We start from the raw sequence: 23,117 nt of genomic DNA, 5'->3' as shown, positions 1-23,117 counted from the left end.
TATTTTTTTTTTTTAAGACATGTTTAGTTCATTTATGTCGGATATTGATCAGATGGTTCACTTAAAATATTCCATAAACAAATAGAAACTTGGCAAATCAGGTAATCAGATTTGCAAATATCAGTTCTTCCATCCAGGAATTATTTCTGTGACTCCATGTGTTCATTCATCCTCACCTGGATTGAGCTGGACTGGTATTTATGATATTCAGTGTTGGCCTTCAGGTCGTCAATGTCAATGGTAGGCAGGCCAGAAATGAGCAGCTCCAGCTCCTGCTCTGTGAAGATGGAAATCAGACGCTTCGGGATGATCTCATAGAATCCTTCGAGGAAGGCTGCCAGCTGTTTGCGGATTGCACCTAGAAGAAAAAAAAAAACATGAGAACATTTCCACTTGGGAAACATTTTGTCTAATCATTTCTTAGAAACAAAATCTCGACCAGGAGAAAATTCAGAGCTTAACTAAATATTTGTGTGATGCTGCTGCAGGATTCTGGCTGCAGAAACACCTTCAAACTGTGCCGCATATAAAAAATAAAATAAACTGTCCTGCTGCCACCAAGTGGCTTCATTTAGAATAACAATTTAAAACAGAATTGGTTGATTTCAGCAATTAATTGACCGACCAACCTTACAGAAACACACACACCTGTCATCTAACCGAGGCGGCTCGGTTTCTTATTTGAATAAAGCGTAACTGGTTGTGAAATGAATTTTTGGATGAAATGACAGTCTTACCTGTCATCTTCATCTGGCACACCAGGTGCACATACTCCTTCTTGTTTTCCTCGGTGACAAGAATATTGGCGCCGTTTGGCTTCAGGTCTCTCACTTCACACACTCCAAACTCCTGGACCTACAAAACAATTTTTTAAAATGAAAAATAAATGATTAAGAAGGAAAATGGAACAAAAACATTCACTTAAAACCTTTATGTAGCATTTATGAAAGGTATAATTACAGTAGTATTTTTTGTTTTATAAATGTGGCAATAATAACAACAACTGCATGAAAACACTTTGACACCAACCTCTGTGCTGAATGTCAGCTCATAGCCCAGTGTGGACACGTCATTCTCTAACAAGTACACCAAACCCTGGAAGAATGGGTAGTCCTCACTTTCCATGTCTGTGTACCTGTTCAAACCAAAAACATCTATCTGTAGAACTAATACATTCAGGAAGGTGTAAATATATAAATAACCCATTCACTGACTTTTACAGTTTACATGTAAATAACAGGGAGTTAGTTGGGATTATTACTGTATTTGGAACATGCCTTCAGTAATTACATGGCTCTGCTGTAACAACTGGTATCTGACATACCTGACACTCTTGCCCAGAATGTGTTTATAGAAACTGCGGGTGAAGTAGCACTCCAGCAACCGGTTATCATAAACAGCCTTGGCCACAACACGACCCACAAACTTGAAGTAGCTCAGGTGGTTGGGATTGCAGTGAGATGATGGATTTATGGTGTAGGTGACACGGTCCCCTGGTGAAGTGCGGAACAAAGCGTACATTGGATTGAACATCTCCCGGGAAATGATCATGTACCATTCCCTCAGCAGGCCTCCAGCATCCTGGCCCTCTTCCCCTTCAAACACAATGTACCTGGAACAGGAAAGAAGATTTTGAAACAGGTTTAGTGTTTATGAAAATAAAAAAAAGAAAGAAACAGGAAAAGAAAAGCCTATTTACAGCCTATTCTTCATGTCCTCTGGGCTCTTGCGATGAAGCTCCCTGTAGGAGTCTTCAAAGACATGGTCTCGTCTCACATGCACAGCCATGTCCTCTTTCCTCAGACCTTCATCCAGTCGTTCTAACTCCTGGCGGAAATACCTTTGGAGAGAAAAATCATGAGTGACTTTAATAAAAAGCAAAAGACAAGAAACAACAGGGCACAGGATAGATGTGTAAAATAATCTCTCACTTCCGTTTGACGTCAAAGTCCAGGATGCGAATATAGTCAACCAGGACTGCAAAAGGCCCATCAGCCAAATGAGTAGTGGACTGCCGTAGAATCTGATTAAGCACTGTGCGGTGAGTTTCTGAAAAGAAACAACAAACAATCAGCTGTGTCAAAGCTGTGTAATAGATTAAACCAAAGTTCTATTTGTCTGCTTTTGCACATATTTCAGGCTCACCAGCAAACCGGAGGAATTTCTGGGTATCAGGTGGCAGGTTTGAAGAGATATGCATGGAGGATGGTTCCCTGGAAAAGAATGGATCTAGGGATGAAGGTGTGGCAGGTGTAAGGGGTGCTGGGGACAGTGGAGGAGGCTCATCTTTGATGTGGGAAAGCTGGCTCTCCCGTGTGTCCCTGACAGGAGGTTTGCTCTCACGCTCAGTGGCATGAACCAGAAAGAAGGCCTCCACAGCAGGCTGGAGCACTGAACAAAAAACAAAAAAAAGACTTAAAACATATATCCATGCCACTTTAAATCAGACACACAAACAAAACTATTTCTTAAGTAGAGTTACATATACCTAGTACAGCGTGCTGGTCATGGGACTCCTCCAGCTCCTTTAAGCACTCCCCAAGCATGTCCCATAATTCATCCAATAACAGCTGCTCACTGAGCAAAGGCAGGTCTGGAAGTTTCTCCTCACTCTCTGACTGACCATTTCCATCTTCATCTATAAATGAGATAATTCAGATACAACCTAAATAATCAGCATCAATGATGTTTAGCTTGTAAGACTGGGGATGAGTTTGACAAGAAATGTCTATTGAAGAACAAACAAACAAATGTAGGTTTTATGTTGGTAAGCTAAAAGTTACCTATACCTAGAGGAGCAGGGTCTTGCTCGAGAGGAGATGGCTGGTCCACATCCATTGGAGAATCATCCCTTTGTGCTGCTTGGGCTTCTGGCACTGATTGCACTTCAGACTAAAGAAAACAAACCAGATAGTGGATAAACAACCAGAAACAGAAGTTATTTCTATAAGGAATGCAGAATAACTCAATAATGCCATGCAATATGACATTCCCATGATTCATCGACAGTAGAGCAATAAAGCATAAAGCCAAATCAGGCAGCAAACAGACGTAATCAGAGCAGGCAGTACAGTGAAAACAATATAAAAACACAGACACACAAAACAGTAAATGACTTGACCATCAATGCTCATCATGGCAGCAGAGAAGACATCACAATGCAAAAATAAATTGCAAGAAGCGAAATAATAGTTACAGCCCATTGCAACATACTTGTAGGTATATCTATATAGATATCTATATATCTATATCTATATATATATATATATATATATATATATATATATATATATATATATATAGTAATAAAGTAATTATGATTGTGTTTACATTTAATTCATACCCAACATGACAAGCCGCATTAATCCATCGTTTCTTTGTTACAATGACCAACATGGAAGTGTTCAGAAGCGCAACGGTGTAAGATGACTCAACTGACTGTATGAGTTGATTTTAAGGATGCCCCGATGCAGTGTTTTTTTTCTGTCCGATACGGATTCTGAAACCTACTGTTTAGGTATCTGTCAATACAGAGTATTGATCCAATAATTGTGTTACTTTAAGATGTCTTTTAAAATAAATTACATACTTGGATGTATGTTATTGGTGTTGCTATTATTCAATGGCCTAGCATAGAATGAACTTTATATTGTTTTTACACACAGACATTTACACATCAATCAGAATCAGAATTCGTCACTGAACCAGCGTCCGGGCTCAACAAAATTACTTCCAGTACAACTTGTCTAAACAGGACCAGACTGAGGCAGCTGCCACGTCAGCGATGAGCATGAAAGCAGTGATTGCCTCAAAACTTTTATTACTGATTGAATACACTCAAAGAATTTAAAAAAAAAAAAAAAAAAAAAAAAAAATCTTGAAATTGGTCTTGCAGTGAACAGTTTCCAGAATAGACAGACCCTGGTCAACTAGAACAACAAGTTATAAAACTGTCATTATTGTGACTTTCTTTTGCTAATTTCTCGTGTCTGCAAAAACACATTTGCCAGTGTTTGCTGGTGCTGTGGTTCGTTGTGCTCTTTCTTTAAGGATCAAACTGCTTGTACTCTTTTGCATGACAAAAGCAACCCAAATGCAAGGTTGCAGGAGGTAATTATGGCAGCATTTGTGCCGCTCCGCCGTTGCAGAGCTCCACTGTGGGGACAATTACAGTGCAGGCTCCACTCTCAGGCCACTGCCACCATAGGTTAGGAAACAAGCTTTCTTGTACTCGCCCTTCCCTCACACAACGCCACGTTAGACGATTAAACAAAGAAAAATGTTTTGCCAACCACCGATAAAACACAACCAGAAGAAGAGGAAAAAGACAAAGATAAACAAAAATATTTGCTTGTCATGCTATGCATTTGTTTTTCATACTGAAGTTATCGAGTTTGTGGCCATCTCAGCAGCCATTTTGATAAAAACCGCAATCATTATTTAGAACTGTGAAGGTCACATTTTGCAACCAATTATTTTTTTGTTTTTAATCACAGAACTGGTTTTGCATTGAACATGTGTGCAGTGTGTGAGTAAGAGTATGCCTGCTGTCAGTACAGCCCATGCTAACCGTGGCAGCAGCAGCTGTGCCAGCAGGGGGAGCAGCACCAGTGGGTGCATGAGGGGCAGCCACTGAGGTTCCGGTAGCAATGGCAGCAGAGGCAGAGGGGGCGCTGGGTGGGGGGGCTTGCTGGAGACGACGTGCACGTTGCCCCTCTCTCACCATCTGAATGATGGCGTCCGCCTCAGCTTCAAGTTGACGCACTGCAGCCTGGATACTGCTGGCTGAACCCAAACTGGTGGAGCCTTCCATATCAGACAGGAAAGAATGTTATGACCATCACTAAAACTTATAAATGTGTGTGTGTGTGTGTGTGTGTGTGTGTGTGCGCGCGCGCGCGCGCATCAGCTTCTTACCCAATCGCCCCGTCTGTTTGGCTTTTTTATTGGCCCTCCTTGTGTCCTCGCGTAGCTGGATGATCACTTGCAGCACTCGCAAGAAAAACTTCTGTGTTGAAGTCTTTGACGTCAGTGAACTCATGCAAGGAAGCTGCAATTCCCGTCCCCCTAGTGTACGCTTCTGTGCAGCGACGATCACGACGCTCTCAGACCCATCAAACCTGTGTCCAAACAAATATGCAGAAAATTCAAGAGAAATTGTACAAATGATTTATCACTCATAGCAAACTAAAGATACTGGGCACAATTTAAGAAGAATTTGACACTCCTTGTTTTGCTTCACCGACATCAAATGTTGACATCTAAATGTCAGAATCGTCACTTGTTTACCTGCTGGTCATCTTGCCCTTCAATCGGGCTGACATAGAAGAATCCTCAGGAGGTGCATCTGGGGAGTGCGAGTCACCTTGTGCCCGTCTCTGTTGCTCCAAGTTGTACTCTCTAAGTTCAGCCAGTAATGTGCCTAAGAAAACAAGAATGTTCAAACTTAGACATGACTGCTTAAAGGGCAGAGATGAGATGTTGCCTCAATACCCAAAACTGACCAATCTGCTTGCAAAGAGTGTATCCGAGATGTCTAGCTCCACTGAGCAGCAGTCTGAGCACAGTGTCTCTGGTGACACCATCTCCTCTAGATAACTGCAGCAGGATGTTAGCAGCATCCTCAAGACCTTCTTCAGAACATGAATGAGATGTCAACACCTTGTAAGGAGAAATGAGAAAAAATAATTATCAACTGCTGAAAGATGTAAAGGGAAAAAAACCTGAAAAGATGGGAGTGGATAGAGAAACAATCATATCTATGGTGTAGGGATGGGAAAATTAGAATACCAATTTTAGCATTGTATCGGCTCAATACCAAGCCTGTATACTTGTACTTTGTGTTAATAAAAGTGTACCGATACCACTACCGATACTACACTAGTCAAGATAGCGCAGATGTGTTTGATGACATGCTTTGGACATGTTTTAAAAGAAATAAATTCCTTGAATGTTAAAATGTAACATTTTTTTGTTACACTAAAAGCTACATCTTTGTTTCGAAACCACACATTTATAGTTGCATTTAGGTAAAATGTGCCCAATCAAACAACTTGTTGAAATTGTTAGATCTGTAATGTTATTATATTTGTATTGATGAGGTAACTTCAGAAAGGATGGGTAATTTATTACAACCTAATGAGATCTTACACAGTTATAACAGCAATAATAACCATAGTCACAATAATGTTCACATAAACAGATTTGGTATCTGCAAATGTCAGTATCTGCAGATATTCAAATTTCAGATATCGGTATCGGATCAGAACTCCCAAAAAGTGGATCGGTGCATCCTTACTATGGTGCAAATTTTTCATACCAGCGCCAAAGCTGAAAAGGCTGCTGGTGATGTAGGCCTATCTCATCTAAAACAAGCCTTCCCAAAGTCTCAGAATTTACAATAAATATACCCAGAAAACAATATCTCCTTACTTAAAAGTTCTTTCTTCTTCTCTCTTTTACCTCAAACTCACACATAAAATTCTTGATCTTGCAAACAATTAGGTAGAAATTCTTTATGCCACAACTGGACAGCGACAGAACAGGTATTTCTAAATTCTCAGACCACCTATCTGACTTAAGTATATATAAATAATAACTTTACAGGGAAAATGCATAAAATAAAGGTACATCAAGCTTTTTTTTAAAAAATAGTTTAAAGCAGCTTAGAATAAGTTTTAGCAACAGCAGCTTTTTGAGAAGGCAGATCGTTCATTAAATTTTTTTGTAAAAAAGTTCACTGAATCAAACACGAAGCCCAGTCCATTTATTTTGTTACAAGAAGAGCAAAAAATTACAGTTGAATGTAAGCAAGGTCCTATTTATATAGCATTATAATTTAACCTATTCTGACCCTCTGGCCTTCTCATTCCCAAGTGTGATGTGAGCATGTCTTTAACTTTCAAGCCCAATGCAACAACTACAAAGCTGATTGCAAGATTGCAAAGTTAAGCATCTAAAAGATTGAGGTTTAACTTTTAAAGTGGATTGTGTGTTTACGGCTTAGGGCTTGGCAACACAGATAAAAAGTAAAACCTGTTTGCTTTTATTTTGATCCTCCCGACTGCAAAGAAAAGTTCAACTAAACTTAAAATATTTTTGCATGTAAATACACCACCTACATTTAAAATAAAGAAAAAAGAAAAAAACTTTTGTTTGTGAATAAAGATCTGCTTTTTGTCCCCAGGACTGAGCAGTACATCTTGAGCAACATGTAACTTTACTGTTGATGCCTTTCTTATAACAATTACTATATATGCATCATGTCTTTTCAGATGCTGAGTGACGTAACTACTTTGCATTTGCGTATGCCTTGGTAATTGGAGGCAGTTTGCACACTCCAACTTATTCAAGATAAATAAACAACCATTTTAAGGGCTTAAACAAGAAAAAAAAATCCTCAAGTGAAAATAAAAAATTCTCATGCAGCTATTTCTCTCCCTTGACTGATGGCTCTTCTCCCTACCTCCACAGAAAGTTGAAGTTGTTTCTCCGTGAGTCCAGAGGAGGCCATCTTGTCGCTCTCTGTATTGCCAGTAATGCTCCTCTGTTTTCCTGTTTTTGTAAATTCCAGAATTATTTTCTTCCAGATGTTGTACAGTTGACTCCACATTAAACTGAGACATTACATTGTAGAATACCAAATAATACCTGTAGAGGTTGTTCCAGTTGACGTGGGTATAGATATTGTAGTACAGGATGTCTGGGAGGTTGCCAGATTTGTCCCTGAGGATGTACCCTGGGTTACAGAGCCTGCAGAAGCTCCTGGGGCTGCCACAATGGGCTGGATAGAGCCCACTGACGTTGTGACCTGTGTTGTGACCGAGACTGTTGCTCCTGAGCTTGCCGTATTGGGATTGGCAGCCTGAGGGGTAGGGTGTCCAGCAGGCACCTCAGTGGCCTTGTTGTCAGGGAGGGCAATGGAAATGAGGGAGAGCAGGCGCAGGAGCTTTTCAGTGAGCAAGGAGCTCCGTCTGATCACGGGATGAGACAGCATGTTCATAAGCTGACCAAGAGGAGAAGTCTCCAAACTGAACTGTACTCCCTCAGCCTCTGCGTTTGCACCCAGAGGCACCGTCTTCATTGAGGCCTTGCCCTTGCGGCTGACATTCATGTTGTCAAGCTTGACAAGCAGGTCCCAGAAATCTGTGGAGATGCCCAGAGACTGAGGAGTCACAGCAGAAGACCCAAAGGAGTTCTGGGTGCCAGAGGCATTTGGGTTGTTCTGAGACTGAGACCCTGACCTGGAGCCCCCACCTCCACCCAATCCTCCAGAGGAAACAGAACAAAGACGAGAATCCAGATCTGAGGACGAAGCTGACAAATCCTTGCATCGCTGCTGGGTGAAGTGGCTGGGGAACACCTGCAGGGTGAGACAAGGAAAGAAATAAAGGGATCAATGCTTGTTTCTTCAGTTAGGTTTTTATCCTAAATGAAAAATGATGTAGCAAGATTAAGCAAAAAAAAAAAGCGACCCACACCTTTGCTAACTGGATGAGCGTGTCCAGCACATGTCGACAGACTACTGGAGCAGCTTGTGGGTGAATGTGAACTGTGGAGCCTCCACCTCCAGCACATGTGACCCCTGTGGCAGGGCCTGGGACTCCTCCCCCTAGCGTTCCGGATCCGGTGGCGCTACCAGCCGAATGCCGATCAGCATGCTTCCTACCAGATGCTCGCTGAATCTGGAAAATATTTGTCCGGCAGCCTAAGGCTGCATCCATAGAGACGGAGAGCCAGGAAAGCTGGCTGGAACTACGAGACTCCACCCGATTCAAAAGCTCTATTGAGGAAGAGGATGAAGATGACGAGGAGAGAGAGGAGGCTGCCGAGCCTTTCCCCCCACAGCCTCCCTGGATGCTCCTTTTGCCACGAGAATCTTCTAGACGTGAGGTCTCCACACATACCTCACTCTCGCTGCTGCGTTGGAGAATTGATAACAGACTACGGATGACCCATCCGCGTGTTTGAGAATGATAGCAGAGGTTCCTGAGCACACGATGAAGCCGGCTGGTGTTAAGCTTCGGTTCATCTACGAACAGCAAAACCAGCAGGCAGGACAAGGCCTCATGATCCAGCAGCAATCGTCCACGAAGACGCAACAAAGAATCCACACTTGAACTGGATGGTCTAAGGAGAGAACGTATCAGACATTCAGCTCAAAATGTCAGAATTTCACTATGATTTAGCCAAATCAATGACATTTTAAGTGACATATGTACCCTTTCTAAAATGCCTTATAGCTATTCTGTAAAAAAGAAAGAAGAAAAGAATATTCAAAACAGGTCCAACCATCATCTTCATCATACCTGTGGTTTGTTCCTCCACCCATCTGAAATGTTCCTCCTCTTTGGACAGCTAGTCGGGTGTACTGAACGCCACGATTGCTCCCCAAGCGACTAGTGAAGGCTGGTGAACGCAAGATGGCTGAGAGGGCTGAAGATGAACTATGACCAAACAACCTCTCATGCATCAGTTGTCTCTGACGGGCCTCTTGCTCTCTACGCAAAGCTGCTGCCTCTGCTGCAATGTCTGGGGGCATCACAGCCAACACACTGTCTTCCATGTCCTCGAGGACACTACGACGGAGCTCTGAAGGCAGTGTTTGGATAAAGGTGACTGGATCCAGAGGAGTGTCTCCTTGTGGAGGTTGCTGTGCTAGCTCCCTTCGCTGCTGTTCAGCTCGTTGCTGGGCAAGAACCTAAGAAAACCAACGGCATGCTTAATGAAGAGACTTCACTGAATTTCAGTTGTTTTCTTGGAAACAGGATTTCTTTGAAAGATTGTCTGCAATCCAATATTTGAATAAATCTCACCTCCTCCTGGATGGCAGGTGGCAGAGCTGCCAGGAATTCAGGGCTAACCTCTGTAACCCCTGGTCCACCTAGAACAGGTGGAGTAGATGTGGAAAGAGTGGTGGCAGCAGGAGGACGGGAGGGTGGTCTGATGCCAAGCTGATTCTGCAATACTTCTCGACGGATGTCCTCAGGAAGAGCTGCTAGGAATGAAGGGTCAACCCCCTCTGGCAGACTGATGCCTGCCCAATCAAAAACATCAAATATTAATGGAGATAATTTCTTTTAAGAAAAAAAAAAAAGTAACGTATTAATCTATTTTACCTGCAAGTGGGTCTTCCTCCTCATTGCTGGTGGATGGGAGTGGCTCTTCTTGGATTGCCTGCGACTGGCTATCAGCACTATCACTCCTGGGCATCGTTTCCCCGGGGGAGGAAACAGACGTAGAACTGTTTAATTCAAAGACAAAGGCTATTGTCATTCTGTAAAAATATATTTATAACTAACGTACATGTGCGATTATATAAAAATGTTGGGACAGAGATTTAACTGAGTAATAAAACAGTTATCTGCATTTCAGAAAATGCACTCAAGCATATATGGAAAAATTTTGGAAAAAGAAAACCACAAATAAAAAAGGAGGCGTATTTATCGCAACTGACTCGAGACGTTTCTTTAGGCTATTACTCACCCAGTGTCTGCATCTGTCTGCCTGTCGGTCAGACCACTCTCTCCACTGCCAGAGAGCTCCTGAGACAACTGAGCTGTCTGGGTAGGGTTGGGAGCAGCTTCTTCCTGGGTAGCAGAGGCAGGACTGCTGGTATCCATGGGTGATCCTTCCAGTTGTGATACACCCACTACTACAGGCTCGGAGTTCTCCACAAGGTCTGGACTTAGGGATGCTGAGGAGAAAAGAAGCGATGGAGAATTTTGTCTCATGGGATTTAAGACAATGGTACGATTGATGTATCATCCATCTCAATCACAACATCTTCCCATAAAAATTTGGCATCAAGCTCTTATTGTTGGCCCATCTGTGTAATTATGTTTTTTTTTTGGTTGGTCTACCTTCCCTGCCTTCATCCAACGCTCCTCCACTTCCTCCGACCCTCTCACCGATTGTGGGTGCCGGAGACATTTCCATCTGAGATGCCTCGGCTTCACTGTTTGGCCTCTCAGATGCTGATAGGGGTGGGAGGCCAGCTCCTGCCAGAGCAGCCAACGAGCTCGCATGAGAGTCAGCTAGTAGCAAGTCAGCAATTGGCTGGTGGACCTGTTGACTAATAGCTGTCTCCAGGGAAACTAGGGCCTGTTCATGAGGAGCAGGTGTGGTCGGAGTGACCTCTCCAGATGGGGGAGCGGTGAGGAAGCCCTCAGAGACTCTAGGTGGGTCCAGACATGACATTGAACCACCTTGAACCTGGTCACCTTCTGTAACATTCAGGGGAAAAAAAAAAACATAGATGCATGTTATAATAGCACAGTACTGGTTAATGATTAAAACAATACCAATATGTTACTGTTCTCAAATGCAGGCAAACGTGCTCACAGGTATTTTACAGTTGTCACTAATATTAAAAGGAAATTCACTACAAGCAAATATACAAAGAAAATGTGATTTTTTTTTTTTTTTTTTTTTTTTTTAAACACAGGTGCAACAAGCCTCCAATGAGGAAGGCAGTAAGTTGTATAGTTATCTCCTGAACGGGGTACACAATCATGATCCCCAACAACAACACAACTTACTACCTCACCACAGCACAGGCAGCTGCTACAAAATGCAATGAATAAAATATACATATGGGGGAAAATTAAAATTAAAGCAAAAAAAAAAAAAAGCCCAGAAAAGTGCAAATTTTTAACAAAACTCGTCCCATTTTCAGACATGACAACTATAAATATATCTTCTAAATTGGTATTTTGATAACTGTGGTAGACAGTACCTAAGAACTGGTCTAAAGTACAACGGGCCTGCTGATGGATATAGCCACAGCATACCTGTGCGTGATTTTCATCATGTACAAACTATCCAGTAGGTTCACTTTGTGACCATTCCCATTCAGTTTATATATGAGGCTTGTGTCATCCTGGAGGAGACCACTCTCAACAGGATATAAATGTTAGGACTAAGCTGCTCAGAAATGTAATGATTCCAAGTGGCCTCTTCCTTTAAAGAGATGGATTAACCCAAACCATGTCAGCAAAATGCCTCCCACAGATAGCAGAACCAACAACTCTGTTTACAAAGTGGAGTGAAGCTGAGAGAAGAAGGTGAGTTGTTATGGCGTTGCCATGAGAAAGACAGTAGACTGTATAGTTATCTCCCAGATCTGGTGTGATCCTAAAACTATACAAACTACTACCTCATCCCAAAGCACGCACAACAAGCTTGCTGCTTGCCACTTGGTCGTCTTCGCTGAGTTGTACAATCCTAAACGGTCAAAGGAATGTTAACATTAAGACACAAACATATTCAAACACTACAATAATCAATACCTGCAGTGTTTTCCGCACCATTAACTGTTCCCAATCCAGAACTCTAAGGACAAAAAACATGACCAGATTAAAATGTAAATGTGTTGTTTTAAAAGAAACATCACAATTTAACCAAAAGATTAAATCACATCACTTGCCACACCGTTATCGAATGAATAATTTCTTTTCAAGGCACCCAAAGTGCTTCACAGTAAATCTGTGATTCATTCATGCCACATCATACTTGGTGATGGAAAGCTAAATTACACTACTCACAAAAAGTAGGGATAATTGGCTTGTTGAATTATGTCAGAATGAACCTAAACCGTACTATATCCTTTATAAAATTTTGCCAGAGTCCGCCCATTTCTCTCTCTTGCCAACACAGAGGTGCTGATGCATGCTTTTATTTCCAGTAGATTAGATTGCTGTAACGCCCTGCTCTCTGGTCTTCCTAAAAAGTCCCTTTCCAGCCTACAATTACTACAGAATTCAGCGGCACGAGTTCTGACGAGGACCAGAGGGCGGGAACACGTTACACCAGTTTTAAAATCGCTGCATTGGCTTCCTGTGCGCTTCAGGATTGATTTTAAGATTCTTTTACTTGTTTATAAATGTCTTTATGGTCTTGGGCCTTCTTATTTATCCGACCTTTTTAATTATGAGCCTTCGCGGACTTTGAGGTTCTCTGGTACTGGCCTTTTAGTGGTTCCTAAAGTCAGAACTAAGAAATACGGTGAGACCTCTTTCCATTGTTATGGTCCCCGACCGTGGAACAGCCTGCCAGAGAGCCTCAGGGCCGCGGAGACTGTTGATATTTTTAAGAAGAGGCTCAAGACACACCTTTTTAGCTTAGCATTTAACTGAATTTTAAGCTACATTTTACTTTATTTACTTATCTTAATTTATTTAATTTATTTTTTAAATTGTTTTATTAGATTTCTTATTTTTAATACATTATTGTGAAGTCCTATGTATATATGTACATTTTCTTTTATTGTTCTTATTTCTTACTGCTTCTTAAGGTTATTCATCTCTGGTTTTAACTCCAGTGTTTTCCTTATGGGGATCCAGCATGCTGGGGGCCCTGCCTGTTTGGTCTGGGGGCTGTTGTCATGACGACTGCTGCTGTTTGGGTGGCGCGGGGTCCAGCACTGCAGCTTCACGGCTGCGGGTGGCCCCTTTGCTGCCTGGGAGTTGTGCGGTTCCTGTGGCAGCGGCCCCTATGAGCATGCGGGGGACTGGCTCCTGGTGTGGATGGATCCCTAGTTATTGTTTCCTCACATCAGCACCAAGTCAGAATTTTTATCACTTAATGTTTTTAGTTGTTTTATTAACCAGAATTCAGTTAAAGAGACCGTATTCAGGGAATGATGTTTTTCGGGGAGTGTGTGTGGGTTCTTTGCTCTATGTCCGTGTGTGTGAAAAAAGAGCGTGTCTATTATTTTTAAATGCCTTTTTATCTACTGTTTGTTTTAATCCTTATGACTTGATTTTATCCTGTAAAGCACTTTGTGTTGCCCGTGGCATGAAAAGTGCTCAAGAAATAAAGTTTGATTTGATTTGATTTATAGGTGAACTTTATTCGACTTTCCCTGAAGTTTTGAATTGAAGCGTACAACTGTTCAATGTTTAAGTATTTGAATTGGTATTTGATTGGGAAGAAATTGTGCTACTGAAAACTCCTCCTCATACACAGCCAACCTGTAGACTTTGTTCTCTGGCTTGTTCTGCTCCAGAAGCCCTCCTCTCGTTCTGTTTTGATTCCTCCTCCTCAGCCAGCTGCCTTCTCCTCTTCTCCCTGCGCTCTTCCAGCTCCTCATCCCTTAGACTTTCCAGATGTTGCAGGATAGGCACCTTCACCACTAAAAGTGAGAACAAAAGGCAGATTGACATTTTTGCCACAGCTGCATCCCATAGGTGCAGAAAGTCACAAAGTTAAACTTGACCTCACTTCTTTAAAGCATCTGTGTTGATACAAACGCTCATAAAATATTTCGATTGGTCACTATGGGTAAATAACAGAGCTGGTCAACAACAGTTAAGGTCTTGTTCTAACACTGTATACAACTAGATTTCAGGACTGCATAACACAAGATATCAGTGATGACAGCCAGATAATGGCATAGGCCAAGCTTTTAAAAGTCAGGAAAAAAATTTGAGAAAAGTAGCTAAAGAGGATTGAAATGAACACAGAGTACTTCCATCTACCTGTGTTTTCATTTCCATACTTTGACTGAAAATCCTTAAATGTTGATATTTTCTCATGTAAACACCATCTCCAAAACAGAAATTATCATGAAAATAAAACTATTATCACCAAAACAAGATAATTACCTGCTACACAGTCGTGCATACTTTCAGCATCCAGCACCTTACATTCATCAGTCCATCTAGTAAGGGCAGTGGGAATACTGGAGAGGGTGCCTTTAGAGATGGTTAGAAAAAACAAACAAACATGTTATGTAGTGGAGGACAAGGCATAGAGCAGTTACTTGCACAGCCCATTGGTAATGCTTACCTGCTTGTCCACCAGTGCTGCTCTGCTCATGGAAAAAATCGTCCAATAACTCATCATCAGAACGAGCAATGATGTGCACATCCTCATTTCCAACCAAAAGCCGTGCACGACCACGGGATTGCAGAGGCAGAGAGCTGGATAGCTGTAAAATATCTGCGGCAGCACTGGGACCCAACAGCCTAAAATGAAATAAGAACATAGAATTTTATTAGAACACAAAAAAACCAGTAGAAGATCATGTAGGATATTTGTTGTGCTTTATTTGGTCACAAAAAGAAAAATGGTTTCACCTTTGCAAGATAAGTGGAGGGTTAGGCTGGCGGTTGTGAGGGTAGTGGACATGGATGGTGTGTCCACTGTTGGCAGTGAGCTGACGCAGCGTTCGCTGGCTGCGACCCATACCTTGTGCTAGACGGCTACTTGTACCTGCCACACCTAGAGTGAGGGAACCGTGGTCCGCATGGCGCACCATTAGTGGATGGGAGCTAGGGATGTTGCCTGGGGAGGGAGGGATGTCAGCTGATGAAGAAAAACAGACAACAAAAGGGAGCAGACATTAACAGGAAGTTTTGGCACATACCCTTGGTCATGTTTATGCAACACAACATAATCCGGAATGAGTGATTTTAGCATCTTTGAAGCATCTTACAAGCACAACATTGTGTCATCTCTTTTTTAAAGTTGGCTTACAGAGTGATTTCATGGAGCCATTACAATACATTTCCCCAGTGAATCCACTATGATGAGTCTTGTATGAAAAAACGTGTAGCAACATATTATATTTAAAGCTCTAAGAACTTAAGATATTTTACTAAACAGTAAATTTCTCATTAGTACAGGTTAGAAAACATATCCTACTTACCATTGTTTGAAAACATGTTGTCAAACTCTATGATGAGGTCATCATCCCTGTCAAACCTCTCAAATCGGATGTGTGGTGCAGCATTGATGTCAGGGAAATCTTCGTCCAGTTCCATTTCTGAACCTTCATCGTCATCATCCTCATCTCCTTCTTCATCGTCCTTAGGAGACAGCAAAAACCATGAATTATATAGATCACAATCAAGACTTCTTTAAAAAGGAACATTGTGTTACTTATTTGGGTTTTTATTAGCAAAAATCAAGTCTAATCACAACTGCTGCCAAATAAGAGTGTTCTTGTAGCTTAGAAGGAAATATTTATAAACACATGGGTGCGGCACAACCAACAGAATGCTGCCATGTTGCCTCACTATCTTTGAACAGGGTAGCTGAAAGGTGACAAACTTGTTAGCCTTACGGGTTTTAGCTGTAAACACCTGTGTGTTTTGGGGGAGGGGGAGGAGGAACAAGCAAAGTCATTCAACTTGCTGTTTGTCATTGAAATGGCAGACCACATATATACTATATTACTCCATGAGAGGGCGGAAAAAATAGAAAGAAAAGAAAAAGAAATAAAAATCGGGAGAAAACAAGAGTCTACATTGTTGTAGCGTTTACCAGATGGTGACAATTCATCAGGGAGAAGGACTTAACTCACATGGGGGTTGCAGTTTTCTGCTGGACAAGTAATCTAATTTAATCTAACAGCGAAGTTTGTTCTAGTGTTGTTAGAAACAGGGCAGGTAGTCCCGCAACTACTTTATCTTCCTGTTTAAGTCTGATCATTTACAGTTACTTGCTACATATTGCTGCACATAAACTTTAATGCATTTATTTTTACCTGATCCTCTTCCTCCTCCTCTTCTTCCTCTTCCTCCTCATCTTGACTGTCTTCATCATCATTGCTACCACTCGAGTCTTCCTCCTGAGTGTGCTCTTCATCTTCAGGTTCCAGGATATTCATAGAGTCTACAAGAAGAAACAAAGACAGAGCTACTTACAGCAAAATCTAAATAAAACTTCATAATTGCCATGATCTGACACATATCTTCATAGTATTCTCTAGTATCAAGTCATTGAGGATTGCTGAAGCTCAGGAGCCGTTCGACAACTGGCACACCGTAAAAAAAAAAAAAAAAAAAAAAAAAAAAAACTTTAGGACCTCTAAATTTCTTTATAAAGATACGTATAAATAGGTTAAAGTACACCAAAGTGTAAAACACGCTGAGATGTCAACAAGAGTCAAAGTATGAAATATTTGTAACGAAAAAAAATATTGCTTTAACTGGGCAAAGCTTTAAATTAAGTGGCTGCAGTTCAGGAGAAAGAGCAGTTATCAACCAACCGAACCCTCAATGTCCTGCGATGTATCTGTTGGGAAATGACTGTTTATGTGAATGGGTACATGTGACATGCAGTGTGTAAAGTGCTTCGAGTACAAAAATGACTGTAAAAACACTATAGAAGTGCATACAGTCCACATACCAGTCCGTTTTTACCATTTTATTGTGTAAAGTACTTTGTATTATAAATTGTATTAGAAGTGCTCTACAAACAGCATATGAAAACGCATTCTGATCCAACAATGTCATACCTTCACGGTTTGCCTGAAGAGTAGAAGCTTGACTAATGTTGGATGGGGCCTCATCCATCAACACATCCTCTTGTGACTCATCCTCACCGCTGCGTCCCACTAATTGACAAAACAGACAAGACATGCACTGGTCTGTGTGATGTTTGTAATAATAATAATAATAATAATAATAATAAAAAAGATTGCTTATAGTCAAATTATGCATAATTAACAAAGGAATTACTTATTATTTTGCTGTCTTAATTTAGTTTTAATTATGCAAGTATTACCCTGAGGTCATCTTCATAAATGAATGGCTTACCTATAATAGTGCTGTTGACGGTGCCAGCATCTCTCTCCAGTAGCTCATCAATGAGGTCCACTAACTCATTCTCCACCTACAAAACAGGAAATGATGTACCAATGCAATATCAACTACTAAGTAGGCAAACCGGTTGTAGAAATCAAAATTTCTTGGAAACCTTTTATCTCATGACTTGTAGCTAGAGATGTTAAATATGATCAACTGTGAGAAACATTAAATGCATGATGCATCTCACCTGCATAGCTTGAGTGCTAAGAACCTCTGGTTGCCCAGCAATAACCACTGTGTCTCCTTCTGCTTCTCCATCCATCAAGTCGTTGTCTGTTCCTTGGACCCTGTGGCTGCCATCCACTGGCTCTGCCTCACCAGACTCACCTGAAATGAACAGAACACATCAGCAACAGCCATCTGAGGCGCAACACAGAGTGTTTAAACATTTTGTCTGTCTCATGTAAATACCTTGGTCTTGTGTGTTGCTGTTGCTGTCCCTGGCAGTGCCCACAGTATCATGTTCTGTCTTGGTCTTGCTGGAACCTCCTTTGCCCCCAAATAGACTGCTTGGCTGGTTCACAATGCGTGACAGAGTTTCCAGAGGCTTCAGTGCAGCATTCACTGTGTTGGCCATGTTGGGACTAAAAGAAATAGCATTTTATAACTAATTTTATTTTGCAAAACAACTGATTTTGACATTAAACTAAATGCAATATTGTTTTTTCTTAGGGCTGGGATATTCTTGTGGAGTGTTTATTAATGCATTTCAACGTTCTGAAATGTGAATATACGTCATTTTTTTCTAAATTATTCAGCTCATCAATCTTCTAGTTGACATACTGGTTAATTTGAACTTCTCAGAAATAACCCGAACATCAAGACAACCAGATCTCTTCTTGTTCAAACTAAGTCTAAATCATAAGCCTAAGAAATAAGACTTCTTGTGACACAAGTAGTAACATCTGCATTCACCATTTTGTTTATCTTAAAAACCGATGAAAGGGAAATAGATCAGCATATTTTAGTAAGTAGCAAAGATCCCCAGTCGACTTTTCACTACAGACTTCACTACAGTTGTTAAATAAGAAACTTAAATGAATATAAGATTACCTGGACAAATCCAAGCTGTGGGGCACACGGGCCAAGTCATTGACCAGTCCTTTCTTGAGAAAGAGCCTGATGATATTGTTCATGCCATTATGTTGCGTCTTGGCTGCTGCTGTGCTGTAGAAACTTGATGTGGAAGGACACGATTCCATGATCGTGCTGATAATACACATCACGGCTTGAAGCCTGTATAGTAAATGTGTGGAGGGGGACAATAAAAATGGGTTTTTTCATATTCAGCTTACTTATGTCAATGCAAATAACACTCAAAAATCAAGGTCAGGCTGTAGGATCTATTTTACAGTTGTTTACCTGGCATGTTTTTCTGCACCTTCTGCCATCCCTAGAGCTCGACTGAGGGCAGCCTTTACTTCATTCACAAGAGCCACCTGGGCATCAGTGCCTGTACCAGCAGCTGCCAGACTGGCTAGAAAGAGACGTGCTAAAGCCGGCGTGTCCTTGTCCTCTGAATTCTGGGTGTGAGGCAGTAGATGGTCGAGCACAAAGGCTAAAACACTGCAATCCTGTAGGAATACAAGTAAGTCAGAATGGTTTCAGAAATTATTCATTGCATTTAAGACAACATAAGTAGTTGTGAAAACCTAACAAGATCTTTTCTAGAAACTCACCTCCTTAATAAGCTCAGACTGCCCAGCTGTGTAGCTATAGGAGGTGATCAGCGTAGCAATACCCACATAGGAGCGCACAAGTTCTGCCAGCAGTCTCAGGATGGTCGATGTAGGCATCAGAGGCTTGCTTGCCTTTGCTTTAGCTGCTTTACTCTCATCTGAGTTGGTGCCCTTCTCTCCTTCCTGTTCTTTCTTCTCCTCTCGCATCTCCTCTGGTGTGGAAGCTGAAGACATTGGGTTTAACATTACAATTAATTGAAATTCAACCTGTATAAATACATTATTCTAGAGAGAAAAAAAGTATTAGATCTGATCTGAAGCCCAATTTCAGCAGTTCTGTCATTTTATTGTGAACATGAAATCTTGAAATACAAAGTCTTTAATTATCAATGAGATTAACAGACTTTAATTGTATTAACATGTGGTGTTTTACAAGGACAATGCTGAGACATGACAATGTGACCAGAGTCAAGAAAAATAATTAATGTTTAGTTTATTACACATATTTGTTAGTGTTGAGGGAAAAAAATGACCAAACTTACCTTCTCCCTGTGGTGTGCCTGTCTGGGAAGACTCTGCCACACCTCCATCAGCAGCAAAAACTTGAGCCTGAGAGGAAGAGATATGGCATAATTACATACAAAAGAAAAAAAAAAAGGTATTTATGACATCCATTATACACAGAACGATTAGTCTTTGAAACTCACATTGATGTGAAATGCTGACTGTGAATCAAAGTCACTTCCCTGCCGTGTGAGTCGGTACTGCTGATAAACATCATCACCGACATCCTGCAAAATCTGACACAGATCTTGACCACCAGGTACAGCTGCAGCACGTTCTTCTGTACGCTCAGCTACAATGCAGATACAAAAACTTGGCTGAAACTTTGAAATAACTCAATTACAATGGTATATAAGCTCCTCAAAAGCAATAATTGTTTTTAATCTGGATCTTATGAAAATTATTTACGTTCTTCAGGAGCATGGTAGGCAGCCAAGGCATTGAGCATGTCATAGATGACCTCCTTGATGGTGTCAGGGATGGGCGGCAAGGGGGAGAGTTTCAGAGGAGTGGTCTTTACCAACTGTACAGCATTGGGCCCCTTAATTCGTAAGTTCTCAAACTCATCATCAGATGCTGCAGGAAAAAAAAGCAAATTTACATGAATGATAAATACACTTTGAAAATTAAAACTTGCAACACAAATCCAGGTGAAACAAAATGCTCTAATGTACAGCACTAACTCAAAAACTCATTGAATTAGTTTACTTTTGAATAAACCGAATCAATGGTATGTGACGCATTGCAAACATTTCAACTTACTTGTGCCAGCTCCACGGGGTGCAGGCAGTGCAATGCGAATACAATTGCTGGCTGTTTCAATAAAACATTCAGGGTTACGGCAGGCGGCAGGGCCCAAGACGCGGAGGATGTAATTGATTTCTCTGGAACCCAGGCTACCTGACACCACTCCTGACGTGGTGCTACCTGCTCCGCTGGTCACAGCCGACCTCACCACCTTTGCACCAAATGAGAAATTGGTTCACAGTAAGAAAAATTATAAGTACAAACAAAATGCCATTTCGCTCACAAAACATAATCTTTAGGTATGAAGAATATTAACCTTTTCCATGGTGTGTCGAAGTGTGGCCGGATCTTCTATGATGTGTCTGAACAGCAGCGTAACAAGTGGGGTGAAGCCATTGAAGCCGGAACTTTGTGTCAGCCCCAGAATCATCCTTGTACTCTTCAGCTCAGCAAACATCATTGCATAATGGTGGTTGCGTGTAAGACGTAAACAAAGACGCAATGTGGCATGAAGGGTGTCGGGATCTACAGGAACACTTATCATGCTGACGCAGGCCCGAATCAGTATGGTGGTCATGTCTTCTGTCAGGCCTTTGACTACAATGTCAGCTCCCTGAGAGTAGTCAGACTCCACGGATGATGGAGGGCCAGAGATGTTCTCCTTTACCTGGCTGGAATCATCTTTAGGAGCACTTATCTCCACTGCTGCCCCTGAGTCGAGTTCAGCCTGACTTTCTTCTACTTTGCTCCTGTCAGAGTCCTCTCTCTCAGAGTCAGGAACACTGCCCGTCTTGGAATGCTTGGGAACACGAGGCACTCTCTGGACAGTCAGCATCACTGGCCTCCTATTACCAGTCTCTTCATTTACCTGTCACACAGAGTGGTAACAGTCAAGCAAAAGATAATCAGCCAAGTCTACTGCAACTAACCTTATAAATATAAACATGTATTGCCTTGAAACAGAAAGAAAAGCATTTGTTTACCTGCACCATAGTGTTAAACAGTACAGTGTATCTTCTCCTCCCTGCTGTGAACCGGACACTGCTTTCCCCAGCTCTCCATGCTGAGTCGATGGTACTGTTGTTGGATGCACTGTAACTACACCAACGGCCTGAGCGGTCATCAAACCATCGCCAGTTATTTCCATTTGGCTGCAGATACTAAAAACAAGCAAACAAGTCATTTAATGTGCATTATAGAAGCAGCAGCACAACATCATCAGTTTTCATGTTAATAAACCACATTTATTCTTTAATAGATTTGTGGCTCTAGTGGCCTTTTCTGAGCAGTTGCTGGAACAGAAAAGGGATCAGAAAGAGGAGGTAACTTACAACATATGACACAATCCATTCTGAATAAATAAAACCAATAGACAAACCAAAAACAAGATGATGAAGTAAAAGGATGCCTGTTGTCTATCCAAGTAAAGTTTCAAATGTATGAATGTCTTACTTTAGCTTCCTAAACACAGTCTTTAAGTAAATACACATGTGCCTCCCATAATTTACTTTAATGTGCAACTTTAATCCCTACCTTGTTCATTTGTTCTCTTCGTTTTGAAGAAACTGCCATTTTCTCATAGAAATCAATAATCAACAGCACTGGTGTGATCCATCTGTAAAAGAAAAAAAAATAATTTACAATTAAAACTGCAAATTAGGATTCCTAATGGCAACAAAGTGAAAAGATTTTAAGCAACAGCTGTAGAAATCTCACTTTGGTGTCTGGATGTCTTTGTGCTCTTTCGCTGCCTGCAGACAAGGCTGTACAACCTCAAGCAGCTTAATCAGCAAATCAAGAATTCCACTGCTCTCTACCACTCTGGCACCCAATAACTTCAGCTCCTTCAAAACAATTAAGAGATATTTTATGAAACACTGAACCACAGACGAAAATAATTACAAACTTAAATGTATTATGCTCATAATCTGGTATTTCTGGTACCTCAAAGAGCAGCGTTAGCAGCAGAATTCTTGTAGCCAGTTTGGAGGCCTGTGGTAGTGTTGCCATCTGTCGGGTCCACTCAGACACCGTCTTTGTGTCACTGGTAGTCAGGGGCTCAGCTGCTTTGATCAGAACGTCTGCAGCCTCCCAAACCTGCATACACAGTATGTAAAATCAGGCTAACTAGCATAGCTTCTTTGTCAGGAATACTTCAATAAGAATTTTCTAAGTTTTGGTTGCTATAAATACCACAGGACATTTGCCATTACATTACTGTAGGTTATGTACTTTATTATATATCCTGACTGTGTACATGACCCACTATTTTATTATATTACATATAACACTAAATACGATGTAGAAGACAAAAGCTTTATTATGGTTTTGTTCTTGGCCTTTTAACTCTGCTATTTCTTTTAATCTGTAATATTACTGAACATCTTGCGGAGATAACTACACATTTCTCTGAACGTATTTGCACAACTATGCGTACAACATAGAAAATAACGGCTTTGACGATGCCCAGATTTGAATCGATTCTGATTTTTGGGTGCTGATTTGATTTAAATTGCAATTCTTACAATTC

The 23,117-nt window shown here is 41.2% G+C and overlaps 1 protein-coding gene across 9 annotated transcripts in view; it reads right to left on the bottom strand.

The window, feature by feature from the left end:
* Positions 1-23,117, bottom strand: part of huwe1 (HECT, UBA and WWE domain containing E3 ubiquitin protein ligase 1) — a 49,758-nt gene that overhangs the window by 1,652 nt on the left and 24,989 nt on the right. For 6 of the 9 annotated variants that reach the window (XM_079239280.1, XM_079239282.1, XM_079239285.1 and 3 more), the window contains 44 exons: positions 22,532-22,684; positions 22,304-22,431; positions 22,121-22,202; positions 21,571-21,747; positions 20,904-21,455; positions 20,603-20,798; positions 20,249-20,416; positions 19,984-20,132; positions 19,819-19,885; positions 19,277-19,500; positions 18,960-19,171; positions 18,651-18,833; positions 18,009-18,181; positions 17,785-17,924; positions 17,547-17,622; positions 17,246-17,344; positions 16,493-16,620; positions 15,653-15,812; positions 15,081-15,309; positions 14,791-14,969; positions 14,607-14,696; positions 13,974-14,134; positions 12,291-12,333; positions 10,863-11,225; positions 10,486-10,696; positions 10,119-10,243; positions 9,816-10,036; positions 9,309-9,700; positions 8,481-9,129; positions 7,651-8,362; positions 7,466-7,554; positions 5,505-5,661; positions 5,290-5,422; positions 4,918-5,120; positions 4,571-4,806; positions 2,790-2,892; positions 2,489-2,638; positions 2,146-2,391; positions 1,932-2,049; positions 1,700-1,840; positions 1,325-1,612; positions 1,030-1,135; positions 738-855; positions 177-358 (listed from right to left, as the gene is read on the bottom strand). In XM_079239280.1, coding sequence (XP_079095406.1) covers positions 177-358; positions 738-855; positions 1,030-1,135; positions 1,325-1,612; positions 1,700-1,840; positions 1,932-2,049; positions 2,146-2,391; positions 2,489-2,638; positions 2,790-2,892; positions 4,571-4,806; positions 4,918-5,120; positions 5,290-5,422; positions 5,505-5,661; positions 7,466-7,554; positions 7,651-8,362; positions 8,481-9,129; positions 9,309-9,700; positions 9,816-10,036; positions 10,119-10,243; positions 10,486-10,696; positions 10,863-11,225; positions 12,291-12,333; positions 13,974-14,134; positions 14,607-14,696; positions 14,791-14,969; positions 15,081-15,309; positions 15,653-15,812; positions 16,493-16,620; positions 17,246-17,344; positions 17,547-17,622; positions 17,785-17,924; positions 18,009-18,181; positions 18,651-18,833; positions 18,960-19,171; positions 19,277-19,500; positions 19,819-19,885; positions 19,984-20,132; positions 20,249-20,416; positions 20,603-20,798; positions 20,904-21,455; positions 21,571-21,747; positions 22,121-22,202; positions 22,304-22,431; positions 22,532-22,684 — 8,712 coding nt within the window. The remainder of the gene's footprint in view (positions 1-176; positions 359-737; positions 856-1,029; positions 1,136-1,324; positions 1,613-1,699; positions 1,841-1,931; positions 2,050-2,145; positions 2,392-2,488; positions 2,639-2,789; positions 2,893-4,570; positions 4,807-4,917; positions 5,121-5,289; positions 5,423-5,504; positions 5,662-7,465; positions 7,555-7,650; positions 8,363-8,480; positions 9,130-9,308; positions 9,701-9,815; positions 10,037-10,118; positions 10,244-10,485; positions 10,697-10,862; positions 11,226-12,290; positions 12,334-13,973; positions 14,135-14,606; positions 14,697-14,790; positions 14,970-15,080; positions 15,310-15,652; positions 15,813-16,492; positions 16,621-17,245; positions 17,345-17,546; positions 17,623-17,784; positions 17,925-18,008; positions 18,182-18,650; positions 18,834-18,959; positions 19,172-19,276; positions 19,501-19,818; positions 19,886-19,983; positions 20,133-20,248; positions 20,417-20,602; positions 20,799-20,903; positions 21,456-21,570; positions 21,748-22,120; positions 22,203-22,303; positions 22,432-22,531; positions 22,685-23,117) is intronic. The other 3 variants (XM_079239288.1, XM_079239286.1, XM_079239287.1) reach the window with 3 other exon arrangements.

Source organism: Telmatherina bonti, assembly GCF_933228915.1.
Source record: "Telmatherina bonti genome assembly, chromosome: 4".
In the NCBI taxonomy this organism is placed as follows: Eukaryota; Metazoa; Chordata; class Actinopteri; order Atheriniformes; family Telmatherinidae; genus Telmatherina; species Telmatherina bonti.
Note: the sequence above shows the minus strand (reverse complement) of the source record. Positions and strands in the feature narration are given on the sequence as shown.